This window comes from Scomber japonicus, chromosome 3, assembly GCF_027409825.1.
Source record: "Scomber japonicus isolate fScoJap1 chromosome 3, fScoJap1.pri, whole genome shotgun sequence".
Taxonomy (NCBI): Eukaryota; Metazoa; Chordata; class Actinopteri; order Scombriformes; family Scombridae; genus Scomber; species Scomber japonicus.
Genome location: NC_070580.1, coordinates 16,665,402 through 16,683,008, shown reverse-complemented (window position 1 = coordinate 16,683,008; position 17,607 = coordinate 16,665,402). Strand labels below are relative to the sequence as shown.

General features: G+C 38.6%; 1 protein-coding gene across 1 annotated transcript; it reads right to left on the bottom strand.

Annotated features, from left to right (window-relative positions):
- Positions 1-15: 15 nt before the first annotated feature.
- LOC128355914 (SPRY domain-containing protein 3-like) lies at positions 16-17,027 on the bottom strand. Its single transcript, XM_053316301.1, has 11 exons — positions 16,928-17,027; positions 15,021-15,167; positions 14,780-14,855; positions 9,981-10,105; positions 8,480-8,612; positions 8,173-8,361; positions 6,083-6,232; positions 3,831-3,888; positions 2,915-3,034; positions 2,701-2,822; positions 16-2,606 (listed from the first exon to the last, which is right to left on the bottom strand). The coding sequence occupies exons 2-11, from the start codon at positions 15,146-15,148 to the stop codon at positions 2,472-2,474; spliced, it is 1,236 nt and encodes a 411-aa protein (XP_053172276.1). The 5' UTR covers positions 15,149-15,167; positions 16,928-17,027; the 3' UTR covers positions 16-2,471.
- Positions 17,028-17,607: the final 580 nt, after the last annotated feature.

The window sequence follows — 17,607 nt, the reverse complement described above, 5'->3', positions numbered from 1 at the left end:
GGGCATTGATGCAATAAAAAGGAAATACTCTTTATTTTCTTTTTCATTGTTTTTGGCATGTTTATCTGATTGCTTTAAGTGAAGAAGAAAAACAACAACAGGATGAGAGAACAGTCTAGATTAAATGAAAACACATAACAGGGATTGGAAGTGACTGAAACATATCCTGATTGTTTTAAACTTGTTTCATGATTAATTAAAGAAGGGCTGAACATTAGAAGCGTGTCACAGTTGGACACCAGCAGTAGAGGACCATTCTTAATTCATGTAAACTAATGATTCACACACAATGGGGTCACCAAGACTGGGGTCACCAAGACTGGGTGATGATAGAAAAGGAAAAATACATTAGAAAACTCACAGCCTGTTACTTCTATGACAGGGTCAAAACAGAAACAATGGCATAAACATAAACATGCTTGGTTACAGTACAGGCTGATGTGAGTATGTGCAGAGAGTTTTCTCAGCACAAAGTTAGCAGCAGTGGAGTATTACATGAACACCAGAGTCTTTAAACAGTATTGGCCAGATGCAGCTCCCGTGGCTGCAGTCATTTAAAAAAAAAAATTAATTTCAGCAGGATGTGGAGTCTGCTGTATTCAGGAAAACATGTATGGCATAAGGTATACAGACCTTATGATAAGGACATGCAACAATGTGGAATGTGGTTCCACAAATATGAGTCACTATGAACCAACGTCCAGACTGAACCTTTCCACCAGCTATACACATCCTTCTACCACATGTGTTAACTAATAAAGGGCCCAGACTGGACTAACTCCTGCAGGCACTTTGGTCTTAAAGTCAAATATTTAGAAACAGTCAACGTTCAAATGATCAATATAGTACTATAAAGCCTTTTTACCACATCCATAAAGCTTTTATATCCGTTTATGGCGGATTGTTTTTTGTTTTGTTTTTTATTTTTAATAAGTTGCATTAAAATACATTATTGCAGGCACAATTTTAAAATTGCAGTTGTTGCCAGCGATACACAGCCTACTGTCATAATTTTGTGAATCTGCAGAGAAACCTGTTCTAGTGTCCTATGAAGTGATACCAGAAGTAGCGTCTTTATTCTTAAAAGCATAGTGAAGGGTAGGTGCTGTGTGTCTAATGTGTGTCAGAAAAAGAAAAAGTATCATTAAATATTTAACTATAACAGGGGGATTGTCAGAGTCCTCTACTTTTACTGTCTTCTATTTCAAAGAGAAATATTTGTCAGAAAAACAATAACTAATCAAACAAACAAACAAAAGAAGAAGAATTACAAGTAAAAAACAGTTAGTGGCAAACAATGACTGACGTTAGAAAAAACAATGTTAATTCATTTTGATTTTCAAATATACCTGAGAGCAGCAGATCTTAGTTATGGCTTCATTTTCAACATTCATATCTTTAACAAAATATTCAATGTTGAACTAGTACTACGCCATGTTAAGTCATTATTTTTTTCATTTAATTTTTTGGCCAGAAATAATTCAAGGATCAGAGAATTGCTCTTCATGGTTTTTCCCTTTTTGGAGAGGTTTTGTATCCATTTAATCCAGAATACCTCATGATCCACAGAAAATACATTCAATACCAAGACCTCCAATCTGTCTTTTTCCTATAAAGCTCTGTTTTTTTCAAACATGTTTATCCCACATATTTTGGAGTGAGTATAACCTGTACATCTTTTTAATTATAGCCCAATAATAAGGTTAAGGTTAAGAAGGACAACAGTCATCACAGTTTCCAAATCAACCTCAATTTGGAAATGTACTTCTGAAACAGCTTACACGTTCAGAACAGTTACAGGTCATATTGATGGTTTGGATTTAATTCCTACTAATTGTTATTGCATTTAATTATCCCACATTTCCTATTGCTCATTGCTTGCATGGTTGCCACAAAAAAGCTGTACTGACACCATCGAATGACTCTGTGTCAGAACAAGCACCCACACCATCACTCTCGCCACTGAGTGTCAGTAATACACCATCAACAGGAAGTACAGCAGCACACAGCAGACCTCTGGTAACAAGCTCAGTGCGGCTGTGAGAGTATCTGCTGACATATATTACTGTTGATAATTATGCACTTATGAGGACAGTGGGGTCTGTTTGCTGGCTGCAACCCACATTCACATTCTGGTGAGACCCTATTTTAACATTTTATGTTCTTTTATCAACTTTGTGGTTTAATTGTCAAAAATAGTGTTTTACCCTTAAAATTTTCTTATAAAACCATTTCATTATAAAGCACTTTTTTGAGGCACAGATACTATTAACATAAATTAATTTGATCATTATTTTAAAACATTAACTGTCAGCATGTTATACCATTTTTACAGCATGAGGGAGCCACAGAACCTCCTACACCGCTGTGACTTTTTCAAGTAAAAAGTTGGAGCCTGTTGATGTGGAGCTGTTATTTAATGTCGGTGGTCTTCGAGCTCAATCATTCATCCTTTCTCAGCTTTTCTCTGCTCAGCCACTGAGCGGGTGCAGGTCTACTCTGACCTTCTCCCCGGTGCTCATCATGCCAATTGTGGGGTAGAAGCCTCCTACTGGTAAGACCACTTCCCTTCGACCCACTACCTTTCCATTTCGAGTGAAGAACACCTGCTCGAACACAAGAGGTCAGCAGAGAGATTATATGCATGTGTGCACTCAAGGTTTAAGAGTTTCCATTCGGAAATTTTACACTGCAACTCACCGTCACCTTCGTCCCCTCCATATCTTCTCCCTCATCCTCCTCATCTTCATTGCTTGCATACAAGTCGTTCTGAACCTCGCTGGGCTTGGGTAACACATCAAAGTCCCAGTCATCTGCGTCATCTGAGAAAACCCAGGAGGAGATAGACAGACAATAAGAGGATGTTCATGATAAGGTGCTGTGCATCCTGCAATTCTGAGAACACGATGTTCACCTCCACCATCAAGGTTGTAGTCACGTGGAAACATGATCCCACAGCCCATAATGTCTCCTTCAAAGCAGCGTGGTCCAAATGCATCCCCAACCCCACTGCCCTGGAACAACTTCCCATCGTCTACACAGAAGGACAAAGAAGCGGATTAGTGCTTGAACAGAGGAATCTATCCATCCATTTATTTTCTAAACCACAGACAGACAATCTCCTCCAATAGGAAAATTACAGTTTCCACTTCACCTGATCTGCATGTTTGGATAGTGGGAGGAAACCAGAGCAAACAGACAGTGTAAACATGTATCAAATAATAAGTTGGAACTATAATATTGATGTGTTTATTGGGTACTATTTCTAATTATGTACTGCTCTGGCTGTTTCTAGCTGATGGAAGCAAAAGAAAATTTAATATATCCTATAAAATATTTCACTATTACGGACATGACTATCCATAATAATAATGAAAATGACTATCGTATTTCTAGCATTAACAGTAATATGAATGACAATTTGTTGTCACTCCCACTTAGGGGCTTCAACTATCAATTATTTAATTATAAGATTAATTAGTCTATTTATAATTTATCTATGAAATGTCAAAAAATTGTGACACACTTCCTCAAAAGGCCACTGTGATGTTTCCAATTTTCTGGCTCTAACAATTTAAAATGTTAATATAATCAGTTATCTGTCATATCAGAAAAGGAAAAACAGAAAATATTCACATTTAAGTTGGACCCATCAAATATTTTGCACTTTTGCTTAAGAAAAATACTAAAACAATTTAAACAGTTGCCAGCTAATTCCCTGGTGATCGACTAATTGTTGCAGCTTCACTTCAGATGTCAACATTAAAGACACAACAGTTATAGAAACAACTCAGTGACAAATGTCATTAAGGAGATCTATTGACAATCACCTGCATGATAAGCTATGGACCCTCTGCTCCAACCTGGATGTCTGTTTTTAGGATAATCCTGTGAAACAAGAGAGAGAGATACATCACATTACTCATTAGCACATCAGTTAGTCTAAACTATGTCTCCATGCCATTTGATTTCATTAATGGGACTTATTTTTCAAGTTGAGTTTTATTGCAATGTTTATCTGAGCATGTTATGCAGTTGGGGTTGTCAGAATTAAAAATAAATCACTTTAAAACAACTTTTCTTTTCCTTTCATTTATTTTTTTCTTAAATTGGCAGAGTAGCAAAATGTTGCTTAATGATTGTTAGTAATGCTATTTGGCATCATGAGTGACAGGCTGAGAAACTTAAAGCCAACATCATGACTTCAAATCCAAATATAATCTGATGGATCATCTTGAACACGAAAAGTGTATTGCAACATAAAATGAAACCAGGGTGTTAAAATGGATCAAATGACTTTCCAGTACATGTTTAATCTAATTCTAAGAGAGGTTGTGTCTATGTAAGCAGATCACTGATGGGACAGTAGAGTTGTCTGATCGTACAACAAGAAGTAGTGAAGTTTACACTGGAGGGAAAAAGCATGACAAGATTAGAGTGAGGAATTAAGGTTAAAGGAGATAAGTTGTTTATAATGACTGGTGTGTAGCAGGACCTGACTGATACTGGATTTCTGTTGCTGATGCAGATAACAATATTAGGTTTTACATCATTTTAACTATCAATAGATTGGCCAATACAGAATATATATACTGTATAACCACATCTTTTGCAATGATCCATCAAATAAAACATATAATTAAGAGAAAGCATCCAACATAAAATTCTGCCTTTTTGTATTATTTTTTTTAATTAAATGCACATATCGGTCAACATAATGGGCTAATATTGGCTGACTGATCTATAGGTCGGGCTCCAGTGCAAAGACAACAAAAGAGGATATGAGGAAACAAAACAGACAAAGAATGCACCACAAACAACTGCACCGTCATCCAATGTAAGCAACAATTAATCAACTACAAACTGTTAAGCATGTGTTACCCAGAAAGAAAGAGAGGGAGAGAGCAAGAGAGAGAGAGCGAGAGTGAGAGAGAGAGAGAGAGAGAGAGAGAGAGCGAGAGAGCGAGAGAGCGAGAGAGAGAGAGAGAGAGAGAGAGAGAGAGAGAGCGAGAGACACCTTTGTTTTGATATTTGCAGACAGAGGTAATGGTTCCCATCAGGAAACTGATGTGTCTTGCAGGAGATGACGGGGGTTGGAACTAAACCTCAGGAATGACCTTTTGATGGATTTATAATTCTCCACTAAAACCGCAGACACATAAGAGAAAAACAATTCCTGGAAAACAATCAGCAAAATCACAGAGCTCTATTCTCCATGCTGTCTGACCTGAGGGCACGACATGCCCACACACAGGACCAGCAGAGGAGTCGGGGAGAACCTCACGTCAGTGATGAACGCAGCACGATGAACAGCTGATAACTGAGAGCAACGAGATCCTCGATATCTGAGCCACACGTCATATCTGTTATTCAAATGATAACGACTTCATCCAACAGTTATTCATTTATATTAAACAGGATGTGCGCACTGTTCATGATGGTTTCATTCAAAGCCAAAAGCAACTGATTGCATCTCTGATGTGTAAACATTCAACAAGTCCTCTCTCAGAGCCGACGTATTTCCAAAATATAAATCATCAGTTCTTGTCATCATTTGTGATTACATACCGCGGAATTGAACCAAATTAATTAGGATATTAACTTCAAATTGCTTAGCCCGAGGAACTACTTGCATACTTTTGATTCTTCTGTGTTTTCTTCATCTTCTTCTTCTTGTGTACGGTAACCAGGTGTATGAAAAGAGAAAGTATAAAAAAGAAGAAATGGCAAGAAACTGAGACAAATAGTACAATCAGATGTTCTGATCTTATCTCCTGATTTACTGTCCCCTTATATGACAGCAGTATTAAATTTAACATGGTAGATTAACATGGAAACAGAACAACCTGCTTTCTACGGAAAACCAGATGTGGGGGTAAAATGAGACAATATTTATTCTGTTAGCTTTTCCTCTTTCAGTCATCCATCACTGTAACTGGAAACAGTGAGAGCAGTGGTACGTATGAGAAAGTGGGATGACGAGGTGCGAGGGGAAGTGGGGGGGGTTTCTTTACCGACAGATAACCACAGTACCGTAACACGACGCGTCACATCACATGTAACTACAATGAGCGAATCTTACCCTGCGTGCCAGCCCCAGGGCAATGTAACACTTCTCTCCAGCATCTGTGATCTCCAGCTCATAGTAGTGGAAGCGTGTGTTGAGAGGCCGACGGGCCTGAGCCAAGCCCACGTCCACAATGCTCTTCCCTTTCCCCACGTACTCCAGCAGCTGAGGAAACAAAACCGACACGTACAGGTAATGAGTATAAACAGGGCCTGCATTCATATCCCCATCCACACAATGTGACACTGATAAGAAAACACTCATTTAACTTAGTGTTAGACTGAAGCATGTGGAGTGTGAGGTTAATTTTGCATTTTGTGTTCTGGTTTAATATCTTTTATAAATTATTTAATGCTAAATGTCACTTTAGAGCGTGAAACCAACAAAACATAAAAGTTAATTCTGCAACTCAGTGTGCATTTATATTTAACATTAAAAAAAAAAAAAAAAGTCAAGTAGTTCTTTCTTCCTGGAAAAATAAAGTAGGATTTGGATTTGTCATCCATCTTACTGTTTGTATACTGACAGCAATGCTAGGGCAACAGGGACAACATAACTGTTTACTACAACACCAAAGCTAAATCCCCTTCTACAGAAGAGATTCCCAAACATCATCAGAGCTACAGATGAACACACTGGACCTTAATATGAACATTTGAAGATCATCAAAGTCCAGGCTGCTCTGCCTGGTTTGCACATTGTTCATTTTCTTTTGATAATAATTTTGCAATAGTCTGAGTTTTTACAAACAAGCCAATACTATTTGAAATACAACCACTGTCCTTTCACATCATCATGATGCTGGGTTACTTTTTTTTTTTTTTACACATGCGTAAGCTACACATATGAACAAGTGCATACATGTACACTTTCTTTTAATAAATTAAATATTGAGTCTATTGAGTATTTATACACTGATTCATTTTCTCCACCTCTCCCATTTCTGTCAGTATCGGTACGTAAGCACAACCTCAAGAGGTAAACAGTCACTCCAGTTTTGTTACTGTGGGTGACCTCAGATGGATGAAAGCTGTCAGTGAATCACTCACTAATCTGTAAACAGCTGGCTCTGCCAATTTCAGTTTATTTGTAGGCAATAACAGATTTTGTGTTTCTTAATAAATATGAGCGTTAAACACACTTGTATGTTCCATAAATACCTGATCTCACATGACACAACTGTCAGCAAGACTAAACACAAACAACAATTGAAGTTATTGTTTGGGCACATTTTTTACTATAATTATAGTTATAAATATACTACAGACGTGGCTCAATTAGATAAATACACCCAGAAACCAAGTTGCCTGATAATTGGGAATCACAAATTTGCATTACAACATTGTAATCCTTAAATTTGAACACCACACTAAAACTTCAATATCAAAAGAAACTTAATTTAAGCCCTTTATACCTAAAAGCCTCCTGTGCCAATAATAAAAAAACACTTCTTGTGTGTAGTATCAAGATGTGCACATGTGTAATTGATGAGTAGCGAGGGGTCCAGACTGTGGTTTGGGGGCCATGTATTCATACAGGACAGAGCTACATCTGTAAAACGGGTTATTAAATGTGCGGGTGGCATGCAGGTTCCTGCCTGAGGGCTATTGAGTTGCGATCCCCTCCCATTCTCTTTCAGTTCAGGTTTTGTCTGTATCAACGCCTGAGTCAGACACAAACACTGCAGCTGGCCGTCTCAGGGAGGGGAGGACACCGAAACAGACAAAGATTTAAGATCCAATACTGATGTAAATTAACCATTTTTAAAGGAGGAACCCTGGAATTAATAGACAGAAAATGAATGAAGTATATGAGTGATGGAGTAGCAAACAAGTGGTGTATGACTCTTAAAATATGGTTAAAGAGTCAACTTCATACTTAAGGTAGCAGCCAACAAAAAAATTAAGCTTTTTTAAAAAAGTATTCCAGACCAGTAAACTGATCAGTCAACCTCCCACTGATTCAACAGATTATTACACAGCATGAACCTTAATCAATCTGTCATGTTATCTTTAATGTCTCTGACTTGCATAACTGCTCACAGGGAAAGTGAAAGTGAATTTCTTTAATGTTATGTTTTTGTCTCTCTTTGTTTCCAGACTTACCGTGCCAGTCACCTTAACATCGTGGAGGCGGGCCCAGTCTTCTTCATGGCTATCCACTATCATCTGTCCGTCATCCTCCTCCATTCCCCATTCAGCATGCAGGTCCAGCAGCACTTCCTCCCCCAAAGAGTGCATTCCCACAGCAGGGTAGAGGGCATCAAGAGATGCTGGGATTTCCACACAGCCGACCTGCAAACACATTCAAATACAGTATTCTTCAGGATAAAGTAGCTGTAAAATATGAACTGAACAAAAACAAGAAAACTCACAGGTTGAAGAAATGATATGATGGTAAGGGAGCACTTACTTCTTTACCATTCTTGGTGAAAAACACTGTTAATTGTCCATCATCAGAGTCCAGGGATATCCCACATCCAATCCTGTCACCTCTACAGCATTTTGGACCGAACTGCTGTCCTACAGTGTTGCCATTATACAGCCTACAGAGATACAAGCAGGAGTAGTTCAACAGGTGAACCTGATGACTTTTTGGATCTCTCCCGATGTCGACACAGCAGGTGACACTTATCACTTGTATTAATAAACTTATAATACCTGTGTGTTTGGACAGCAAATAGTATTGGATTTTTTAAAACAGTGTATAACATGCATAATATACGCTGCAAGCAGCAATGATCGGGCCCTTGCCCCCCATGCACTGCCCCAAAATAGCAAAATATGCCGTATGTGCATGCTGCAGTCGCAGGGCAGACACAGCCCTTTTGGCACCCAGGCTTTTATTGAACATTGGCGAGACATCGAAATTTGCCGCGTCGCCACGGTAACGAGGAATCACAGAGGAAAAGCTTTTGATAACTTTTCATCTCCAATGTCTCAAGATGATTCTGTGCGAATTTGAAGTTGGTATGATAAAATCCCTAGGACTAGTTTGCTCAAATATGATGCCAAAATCGGCAGCAAAATCAACAATTTGATTCAAAATGGCCGACTTCCTGTTGGTGTTAGGGTATGGGTCCAAGAGACTTTTTGGTGCGTCTTGACATGATGTACATGTGTACCGAATTTGTCAATCTGTGGCGAGGGGCTCAATTTTATTCATTTGCCAAGGGGGCACTACAGAGCCATTTTGCCACACCCATTAATGCAAACCATTAAATATCACATTTTTCGCTGGGTCTGGCCAGACCCTAAAAATTATTGATAAATTCCCTGATAAGAAGAGCCCTAACATTACTCAGTGTTTGGCAAACATTAGTTCTATGACTCCTTGTTTACTCAGTTTCCCTGTGATGGAGCCAGCAATGCTTGTGACTTTTTAAGTGTTACAGCGTTTTTTAAGAGTCACATAATTTTACAGTATATCCATATCAACTCCAGGACACTACTGACTTCACATAGTAGAAAACCAAACTTGTACAATAAACACTGGTGTTAAACAAGATGTGCATTTAATCACTACAGTTTTTCTGCAGCTACTCTAAAGAATCTGACATACTGGTAAATGTGTAGCTATGCTAACCTTCGTCCACTTCCTAAAACATCACTAGTGTACTCCCACACTTACTGACAAAATTCTTGCTTAAAGTAGTAACAGTTTCTGGGAATTGAACATTAAATATAGAAGTGTGTTCAACTGGGACCTTCCCAAATTTATCTTGAGTGAACTTTTTATAAACAGACAAAACTGCTGTGCTCTCAGTTTATAACATGAGAAAAGAACTTCTTCAGTACACGAGCAAAAGTGTTTTGTGAGTTTGTGTATCAGTAGTGTTTATTCTGCTGCATCTCAATGTTAAGTGTCATGTAAAAACATGTTCAGTCTGAAGAAAATTATCATTGTCACGTACTTGCCATCATCAGCATGAAAGGCCACAGACTGCGGGAGCCAGCCCGGCTGATGGTCCAACTTGTACAACTGAGGCACCAAACCGACAGCAATCATCCCCCTCACTCCTGTATCAATGATGGTCACCTGCAAGGACCAAAGACCAGATTATCATCAACAAACACAATATAGATTCTTTAGTATGTACGATAATAGCAATCTCACCAAATGTACATTTCATCTTAATATTAATAGTATTACTACAACATATTTCACAGACTTGAGCATCAAACAGCCAGTAGCTTTAGATGTCCTTTCACCTGAATTTATTCTACTTTCTTATGGTGTACACAACCATTCAAAAGTCTTAGAACACCCCAATTCTTCCAGTTTTTTTATTGAAAAAATGTTTTCAAGCTTACCATCTTGGTCTTTTTTCCTAAGGTAGTTCTGGCATAGCTTGGACTTATGTTTTGGGTCACTGTCTTGCTGCAGGATGAACTCAACTACGTGCATACCAGAGGGTACTGCATGGCTCTGCAGAATGCTGTGGTAGCCGACCCTGGATCCAGAAAAACAGCCCCACACCATCATGCTTCCTCCTCCATATTTGATAGTTAATGTCACACACTGAGGAACCATCCTTTCGCCTACTCAACGGCGTACAAAACTCCTGCATGATGAACAGAATATTTTGATTCATCAGTCCATAACACCTTCTTCCAGTCTTCAGTAGTCCATTGGTGGTGTTTCATGGCCAAGGCAAGCCTCTTCTTCTTATTCTGAAGTCTTACCAATGGCTTTCTTGCTGCAACTCAACCTGTCAAACCTGCAACTTGAAGTCTTCTCTTCACAGTTGAAACTGAGACTTGCTCACTGTGACCGCTATTAAGCTGTGCTTGAAGCTGTTGTTCTGTGAACCGCCTGTCACGCAAGCTGTTGACTCTCAGAAACTTGTCTTCTGACTCTGTTGTGGCTTTCGGTCTGCCAGACCTCTTCCTTTCAGAGTTTCCCCCAGTTTCTGAGTGCTTTTTGATGGTGAAGGAAACTGTACTCACTGACACCTTGAATTTCTTTGCAAGTTCTCTGTTGGAACTGTATAATTTTCAGTTTTGGGTAACCTTACCTGCTTTTTTAACCTATGGCAGTTTACCAATTACCTTTGTACCATTTCAAGCTATTCATTGGACTTGAACTGCTTGAATTTCAATAAAAAACTGGAAAAATTTGGGGTGTTCTAAAACCTTTGACCGGTAGTATATGTTGCAAGACCAGGCTAGTTCAGCCACTAGGATCAATTAAAAAATATATACGATATTGTATGTTTTGTTGACTCATAAACAGCTTCTGAGGAAGTAATCATGTTCACAGAGCTGCAGCTCTGTCAGCTTCAGAGATAGCTAAGCTTAGCAGCCATGTGAAGCACAGCAGTTATTTGAGCTAAATGTTATTGTATGCATTCTTACATGGAGTAAGTATGTTTACCATGTTAACTATTCGAGTTTAGCAAATTAGCATGCTAATATCTGCTAATTAGCACTAAACAAATAGTACAGCTGAGGCTGTTAGGAATGTTGTTAGTTTTGCAAGTATTTCATTATAAACCAAAGTATTGGATGAATTAAAATGATGTCATTAGATACATCCTCTGCACACCACAAACCTCTGTGAAAAAAATCATATCAATTCATCTAATAGTTTTCAGATATTTCAGTCTGAACCAATGCAATGGATCAGCCAGCAAAGTGCCATGCTGCTAGCAAGGCTAAAACCACTGAGACGCAGTCATTTTATGGCAAGAAAATCATACAAGGTGACAATTTCAATATGCCCTCTAGACCGCTGCAAGTTTATGTGGCTGAAACGCTCACTGTTTCCACTCTCTTAGACTCCACACAAGGTTTAAACATTTTGCTTTCGGGTTGGCACTGTTTTCCTTTTCACCCCAACCTGAAACCACATAGTATCTCTTTGCACAACACCACATGATGGTGAAACCCCTGAAGTAAAGAGCACCATTGTTATCATAACTGATTCGTGACCATATGACATCATCCCTTGGGAGCCTGACATGGATGCAGTGCAGTCTGAGTACTGCTGGCAAACTCAGGACAAGGAGAATAGGAAACTTTAAGTTCCTTCCCATGACCTCAACTCTGATCTCCTGAGGCCGAGAAATAGTACGTCTCTTCTGTCTGTGTCAGAGACAAGTCCCCAAAATCTAACATCACATCTATGATCAGAATCCACTTAATTATCATTGATTATCCCATATCCGCATTTGCACAAATGGCTTCCTCCCTCCTCCTACGTGACTCCCACAAAGTGAGTCACAAGGATGAAGCTCATGGAAGTATAAAGGTTAATAGGGTTAGTTACTGTATCACTACACGTCAGACCGGGGCAGGATGTGTGTGTTAGGCAAGTTTAAACATGGTTTACTCTGAGGAACAGTCACTGTCCTGGGATGTTTACAGCATCTAGATTACCAAGGACGATGAAAGAAACAAAGCAGCACAGGATTTGTAATAAGCTGTGACTTGTTTGGCTCTGTGAAACTAATCAGTCAGGGTTGAGTTAAGAAAGTCCCTGCATTAGAAAAAGTCTGTAAACCCATCAAGGGAAAAGTACCACTGAAACTGAAGAAGCAGCTGCAATTGCAGCATTTTTCATTTTTATAACACTACATATACACCATCTTGACCGATCAGAGTCCACTGGTGTCAACAGCAGAGTTTGGTATATTTTAGCCTTTAGCAGCAACTAAGAATTGTTGTTGGCCTGCATAATTATCACATTATGTAACAGCTTTTGTATGAAGTGAACCACTATTTATAGCAGGAATGTTCTGCAAGATAAACTGGAAGAAATGTGTGTGGTTCCAGTTTAAAGTGACTATTTACTCTCATGGTTTATTTTTATTTTCACTAATCAACAGGTTTTAACAATTAAAAAAAAAAATGTGATCAAAAGACGTACAGATGCATTTTCTTAACCCTAACAGAACCTGGTAAGCGGATTGAACAGTCTAACCACCAAAGCTATGCAAGGTGTGCCAATTTGTTTGGAAAACCTGCTCAGCATACTGAGGTGAATCTATTTAAATCTCAAACATGATAGCTACGGCTGAGATCTGACTTATTGCTGACACTGCTTCTGACTTCTGCTTCTGCTATAAATTATTTTGGCATGACTTGAAGAATCAGCATTACCAAAACTCAGCAAACAATGTAAAAAAAGCCCTGCCAAGTCATAGCATATCTGTTTCCAGAAAGATTTGTTCCTCAAATCAGTTCTGTTCCCAGAAGGTGTCATGATTTCTTTTTATGACTAAAGAAGAAGGTGAACGCTGGCAGTAAGACGTGATGACCTGCCAAGTCTGCTCTCATCAACAAAGGAGCCCTGTGTCATGTTGTAAAGTTAACACTACATACACATCTTGGTAGCACATTGTTTTAACATTAGTTCAAGAAATGAATGTACTTTATAAGTTAACTTTACTCATGGGAAATGACACAAGATGGAAAGGACACCACAACACCGTGACTTTGGAACACAGTTTCAAATACATAATGGTTTTACCAAAAAAAAAACATTATGTAACATTAAACATTGTGTCTAAAATACATTTGGGCTCTCTAAGTAGTCCAATATTGTGTTATGTCCAGCTCTTAGCAAGTCCTCCAATTCTGTTGTGCACTGCATTGTGGGATAATGAGTGTCCATCGATACCACACAAAGTAAGTGACTTGTATGCATATTAATATCCTTAATAATATTACATGTTGTCAAACTTCTTATGTGAACACATTACAAAGTTAAACTACTGTTAAAATAAGTATATAGTTTGGAAATGGGGACAGGTTTTCATATTAGAAGCATTTGTCAGAAAGAGCTACACTGTAAACACATCTGAGTACACACAAATATTTACACACAGCACATATGTAAAGCTTAACCTCTCGATGAATTCCCAGGACTTTTTAATTTGTCTTCATTTGGTCTGAAGCGGACTATATTAAAACAATTCTGAATAACTGGGTTGTTTTATCACATAAAAATCACATTTACCAATTAGAGCTTATATTCAATAAGAGATCATAATAAAGATAATTGAGAGCCATCGAAACTGCACTGAACTGTCAGAAAACGGCTGTTTACACAGACAGTTAGATTAAACTTTTTGTGCGGGGCATTTGACTCTGCGGGGCTGCACCTAACAATTATTTTTACTTTCAATTACTCTGATAATAATTTTCTTGATTTATTGATTAATCATTTGGTGAATAAAACATCAAGAATCTGCATGTGAATGCCAATGGAAACATTCAGAGCTTAAGGTGACGTTAGCAAGTGTCTTGTTTTGTCTGAGTAAGCCCATAACCCCAAAATATTTTATCTACTGTACCGTAAGTCGAGGAAAAGCAGAAAATTTCCAGTCAGATTTTGGCATTTTTGCTTGAAATATGCAATTAATTGATTATCAAGATAGCTGCCCATTAATTTTCTGTTAATCGATGACTAGATAATCATAGCAGCTGTAGGCTTGCGTTGATAATGCTCAAATATGCACAAGAGAATATTACAATGGCAGTTAATGAACCATGAGGGAATAAATCAAGCTGCTTAGTCCTAATTTCAGCATGGACAGATAAGTAGGCTGAGTTCAGAGAAAAAGGAGAAATGTTCATGTCAAATCAGGACAGTAAATAATTTGTGTAGCTGTAACCTTTTCTTGACTAAGTGGGTTTTTTTTTTTAAATATTGCTGTCCTGTGTGAAATAAACAGTCATGAATTGGGAGAAAATCATCAACTCTTACTTCAAAATAGCGGTTTCTTTTCGACAACGGCCTGGCTGCAACAAAACAGCCAACTTCATCTGAATTGCCGTGATACCTAAAAAAAACCAAGACATATTACTGAGGACCGGATAACACACATACTGGGAAATATAATGAAGTCAAAAGCAAGTGAGATAATGATTCAGCAAAGTTACAGCCCCAGCATCAAACCATGAATAACACATATGACTCTCATTATGGCGCTGCTCATCACTGATACCTGAGTATGTCTCCATCCCTCAGCATCCTTTTCAGCCGCTCCCGGTATCTCACTGCTCGCACTTCACGAATTTCTCGTATTCGCCTTCTCCAGTTCAGAAAGCGATAATGAAGGTTGATGTCGTCCATGTTGGAAAATCATTACAATCTAGGAGCCAGGGGAAAAAAATCAAACTGCTTTATTACTGATCTGGAGGATGTGATCAGAAAAACTAGATTAACTGTGAACACTGAAGTCTAAAACCTGCCTCAATAGTCCTTGAGAATCTGAAACAAAACCAACTATTTTAAAACATTAACATTACTTTTAAGTAAAGGGCATAGTTTGTATCTATTTGTGTGTAACATGTGTTTGATGGTTTTTCTTTTGATTGTCTCATTTTTACATCCATCAAAATTTGTCCCCATGCAGCACCATTTAAAGCTTGGAGGAACTCAGCAATTAAACCCTGGTCACAGTGTAAAAAAGTTTTTGAAGACTAACCTTCATTGGGGACACAGACAATAAGCAAAGCAATAATAAAGAACAACAGATGAACAATTCATTACTGCGGTCATAAAAGCTGTGAGCAGAAGCACGGAAGAAAACGCAGCAACAGCTCAAGTCCTCCTTAAAACACAGCATAACATACTGTATTCGACCACAACATGATTACCACTGTTGCCTGACAACAAGAAGGACCTGGGTTTGATCCTCAGGCCAAACCCTTCCTGTGAAGCGTTTGTGTGTTTTTCCATTCACATTTCATCCCACATTCCAGAGACAAGCAAAGGCCTGGACACTGCCAACAGGCACGAGGGTGAGTTTGCTGTTTGTGTCAGTCGTGTGATGGTCAGGTGTCTCCTTTGTGTGTCTTTCACCCAATATGAACTGAGACTAACACAAGCACAAACATCTGTTGTGTAGGTGACACCCAGGCACAGCAGTGTCTTTTCGGGTCTGGTGTTTCTCTTCCTTAAATACTGCCAACCTAAATGCCAACATTACCCCTCCGATGTAAGCCAAGCAACTGATGATTATTTTCATTGTGAGTCATTTAGCCATTAAAATGTCAGAACATAGTGAAAAATGCTCATCACTCCAGATAATGTCACTAAATTGCTTGTTTTCCCCCAAACATCACTCTAAAGCCTAAAATTATTCAGTATACTTTAAAACTGAAAATCCACATGACTGAGAATCTGGGAATAGACAATGTTTGGCAGGTTTTGCTGGTACATCAGTTTAACGATGACTCACTCATTCAAATAGTTGCCATTGTTGTTTTATCCACTGACTAATCATTAATCAGCCAATCACTTTAACGTTTTACTAGGCTACATGAGTGATTTATGACTTTTGTTGCCAGGTTGTGTCGTCAGAGCCAGGATGACTCAGGTGGACGCGCTTTTGTGTTTTCTTGGTCATTCACATTCATATCTCGGTACAAAAGTATCTTACTGTGTGGACTTATACTTTTACTTGTATTAGTGGAGGTTCATTTACATTCCCGAGGTTGATAGTGGGTATATTTATTTCACAAGAAGCCTGAAAATCTGCTCTCCTTAAAACATGAACGTGAGAGGAAATAGTGGACTGATGACAAACACAGAGCCCAAATACGACTGATTAAAATAGGTTGCAATCAAACCAGTGATATACGTTTACGAGGTAAACAAAAATGTGAGCTGTCGCTTCATGTTATTGTTTGTTGAGTGTTTACTTTTGAAGTGTAGCAATTTACGAGCCTTCCGCAAACTCAGCATCAAATTTCCCAAACTACAGGCAGGACTCGGTTGGCCGGCTAGCTGCTCTCAGCGTAACAACATTATCGAGCTCCGTGATTAAAGAAAACACTGTAAACACAAATGTACGTCAGGTTATTGTCAAGCTACTTAAATGCCCCTTTTCTTACGTAGATTCCTTACTGTTTAATAACTTGTAATGCGTCGTCCTGCGGGTTTTCTTCCAATTTTAAGGAGGTGAAGTCTGTCACTCTGTGTCCAACCTGCCTCGCCGGAAGTCCCGCCCCTTCAACCAATCACAACAGAGGATAAATAAAGTGTGACGTCTTTTAATTAACCTGTGCAGTGCCGTATGTGTGTGTGTGTGTGTGTGTGTGTGTGTGTGTGTGTGTGTGTGTGTGTGTGTGTGTGTGTGTGTCAGATTCGAGGACACATGATCACCAGCAGTGAGAGCAGACTGGTTGTTTGAGCTTGATGCTCCACAATAGTTTAAAGTAGTTGACTACAGGTTCTGGCTCTGATTTTTCTTTTCTCCTCTCTTTCTCCTTCACTTACTGTTTTATTATTTCCAATAGCTTCACAATAATGGTTCATTTTCCAGCACTCAGGCACAACATAGATAGGCTGCTACTGTCACTACTACAACTGTGTTATACAATATTCATGTGTCATAGTTGCTTGTTTTATATTTTAAAAGCATAAAACACACTTAAACACTTAAACTGAGCTTTTGATGTAATGATGAAATAATTATGTCAAAAGTGTGACTTAATTTAATGTTCATTATTAATACAAATATCCAAATTGTAGGCTATAAAAAGATGAAAAATCAGAGGCTAATGTTGCAAATTCTCCATGGAGAC

Excerpts from the sequence above, each read along its gene's own strand:
- LOC128355914 (XM_053316301.1), bottom strand. The coding sequence starts at position 15,148 with ATGGACGACATCAACCTTCATTATCGCTTTCTGAACTGGAGAAGGCGA. Across the intron at positions 14,856-15,020 it reads AGGGATGGAGACATACTCAG|GTATCACGGCAATTCAGATG; the intron begins GTATCAGTGATG and ends GGTTTTTTTTAG. Across the intron at positions 2,823-2,914 it reads CTACAACCTTGATGGTGGAG|ATGACGCAGATGACTGGGAC; the intron begins GTGAACATCGTG and ends GGGTTTTCTCAG.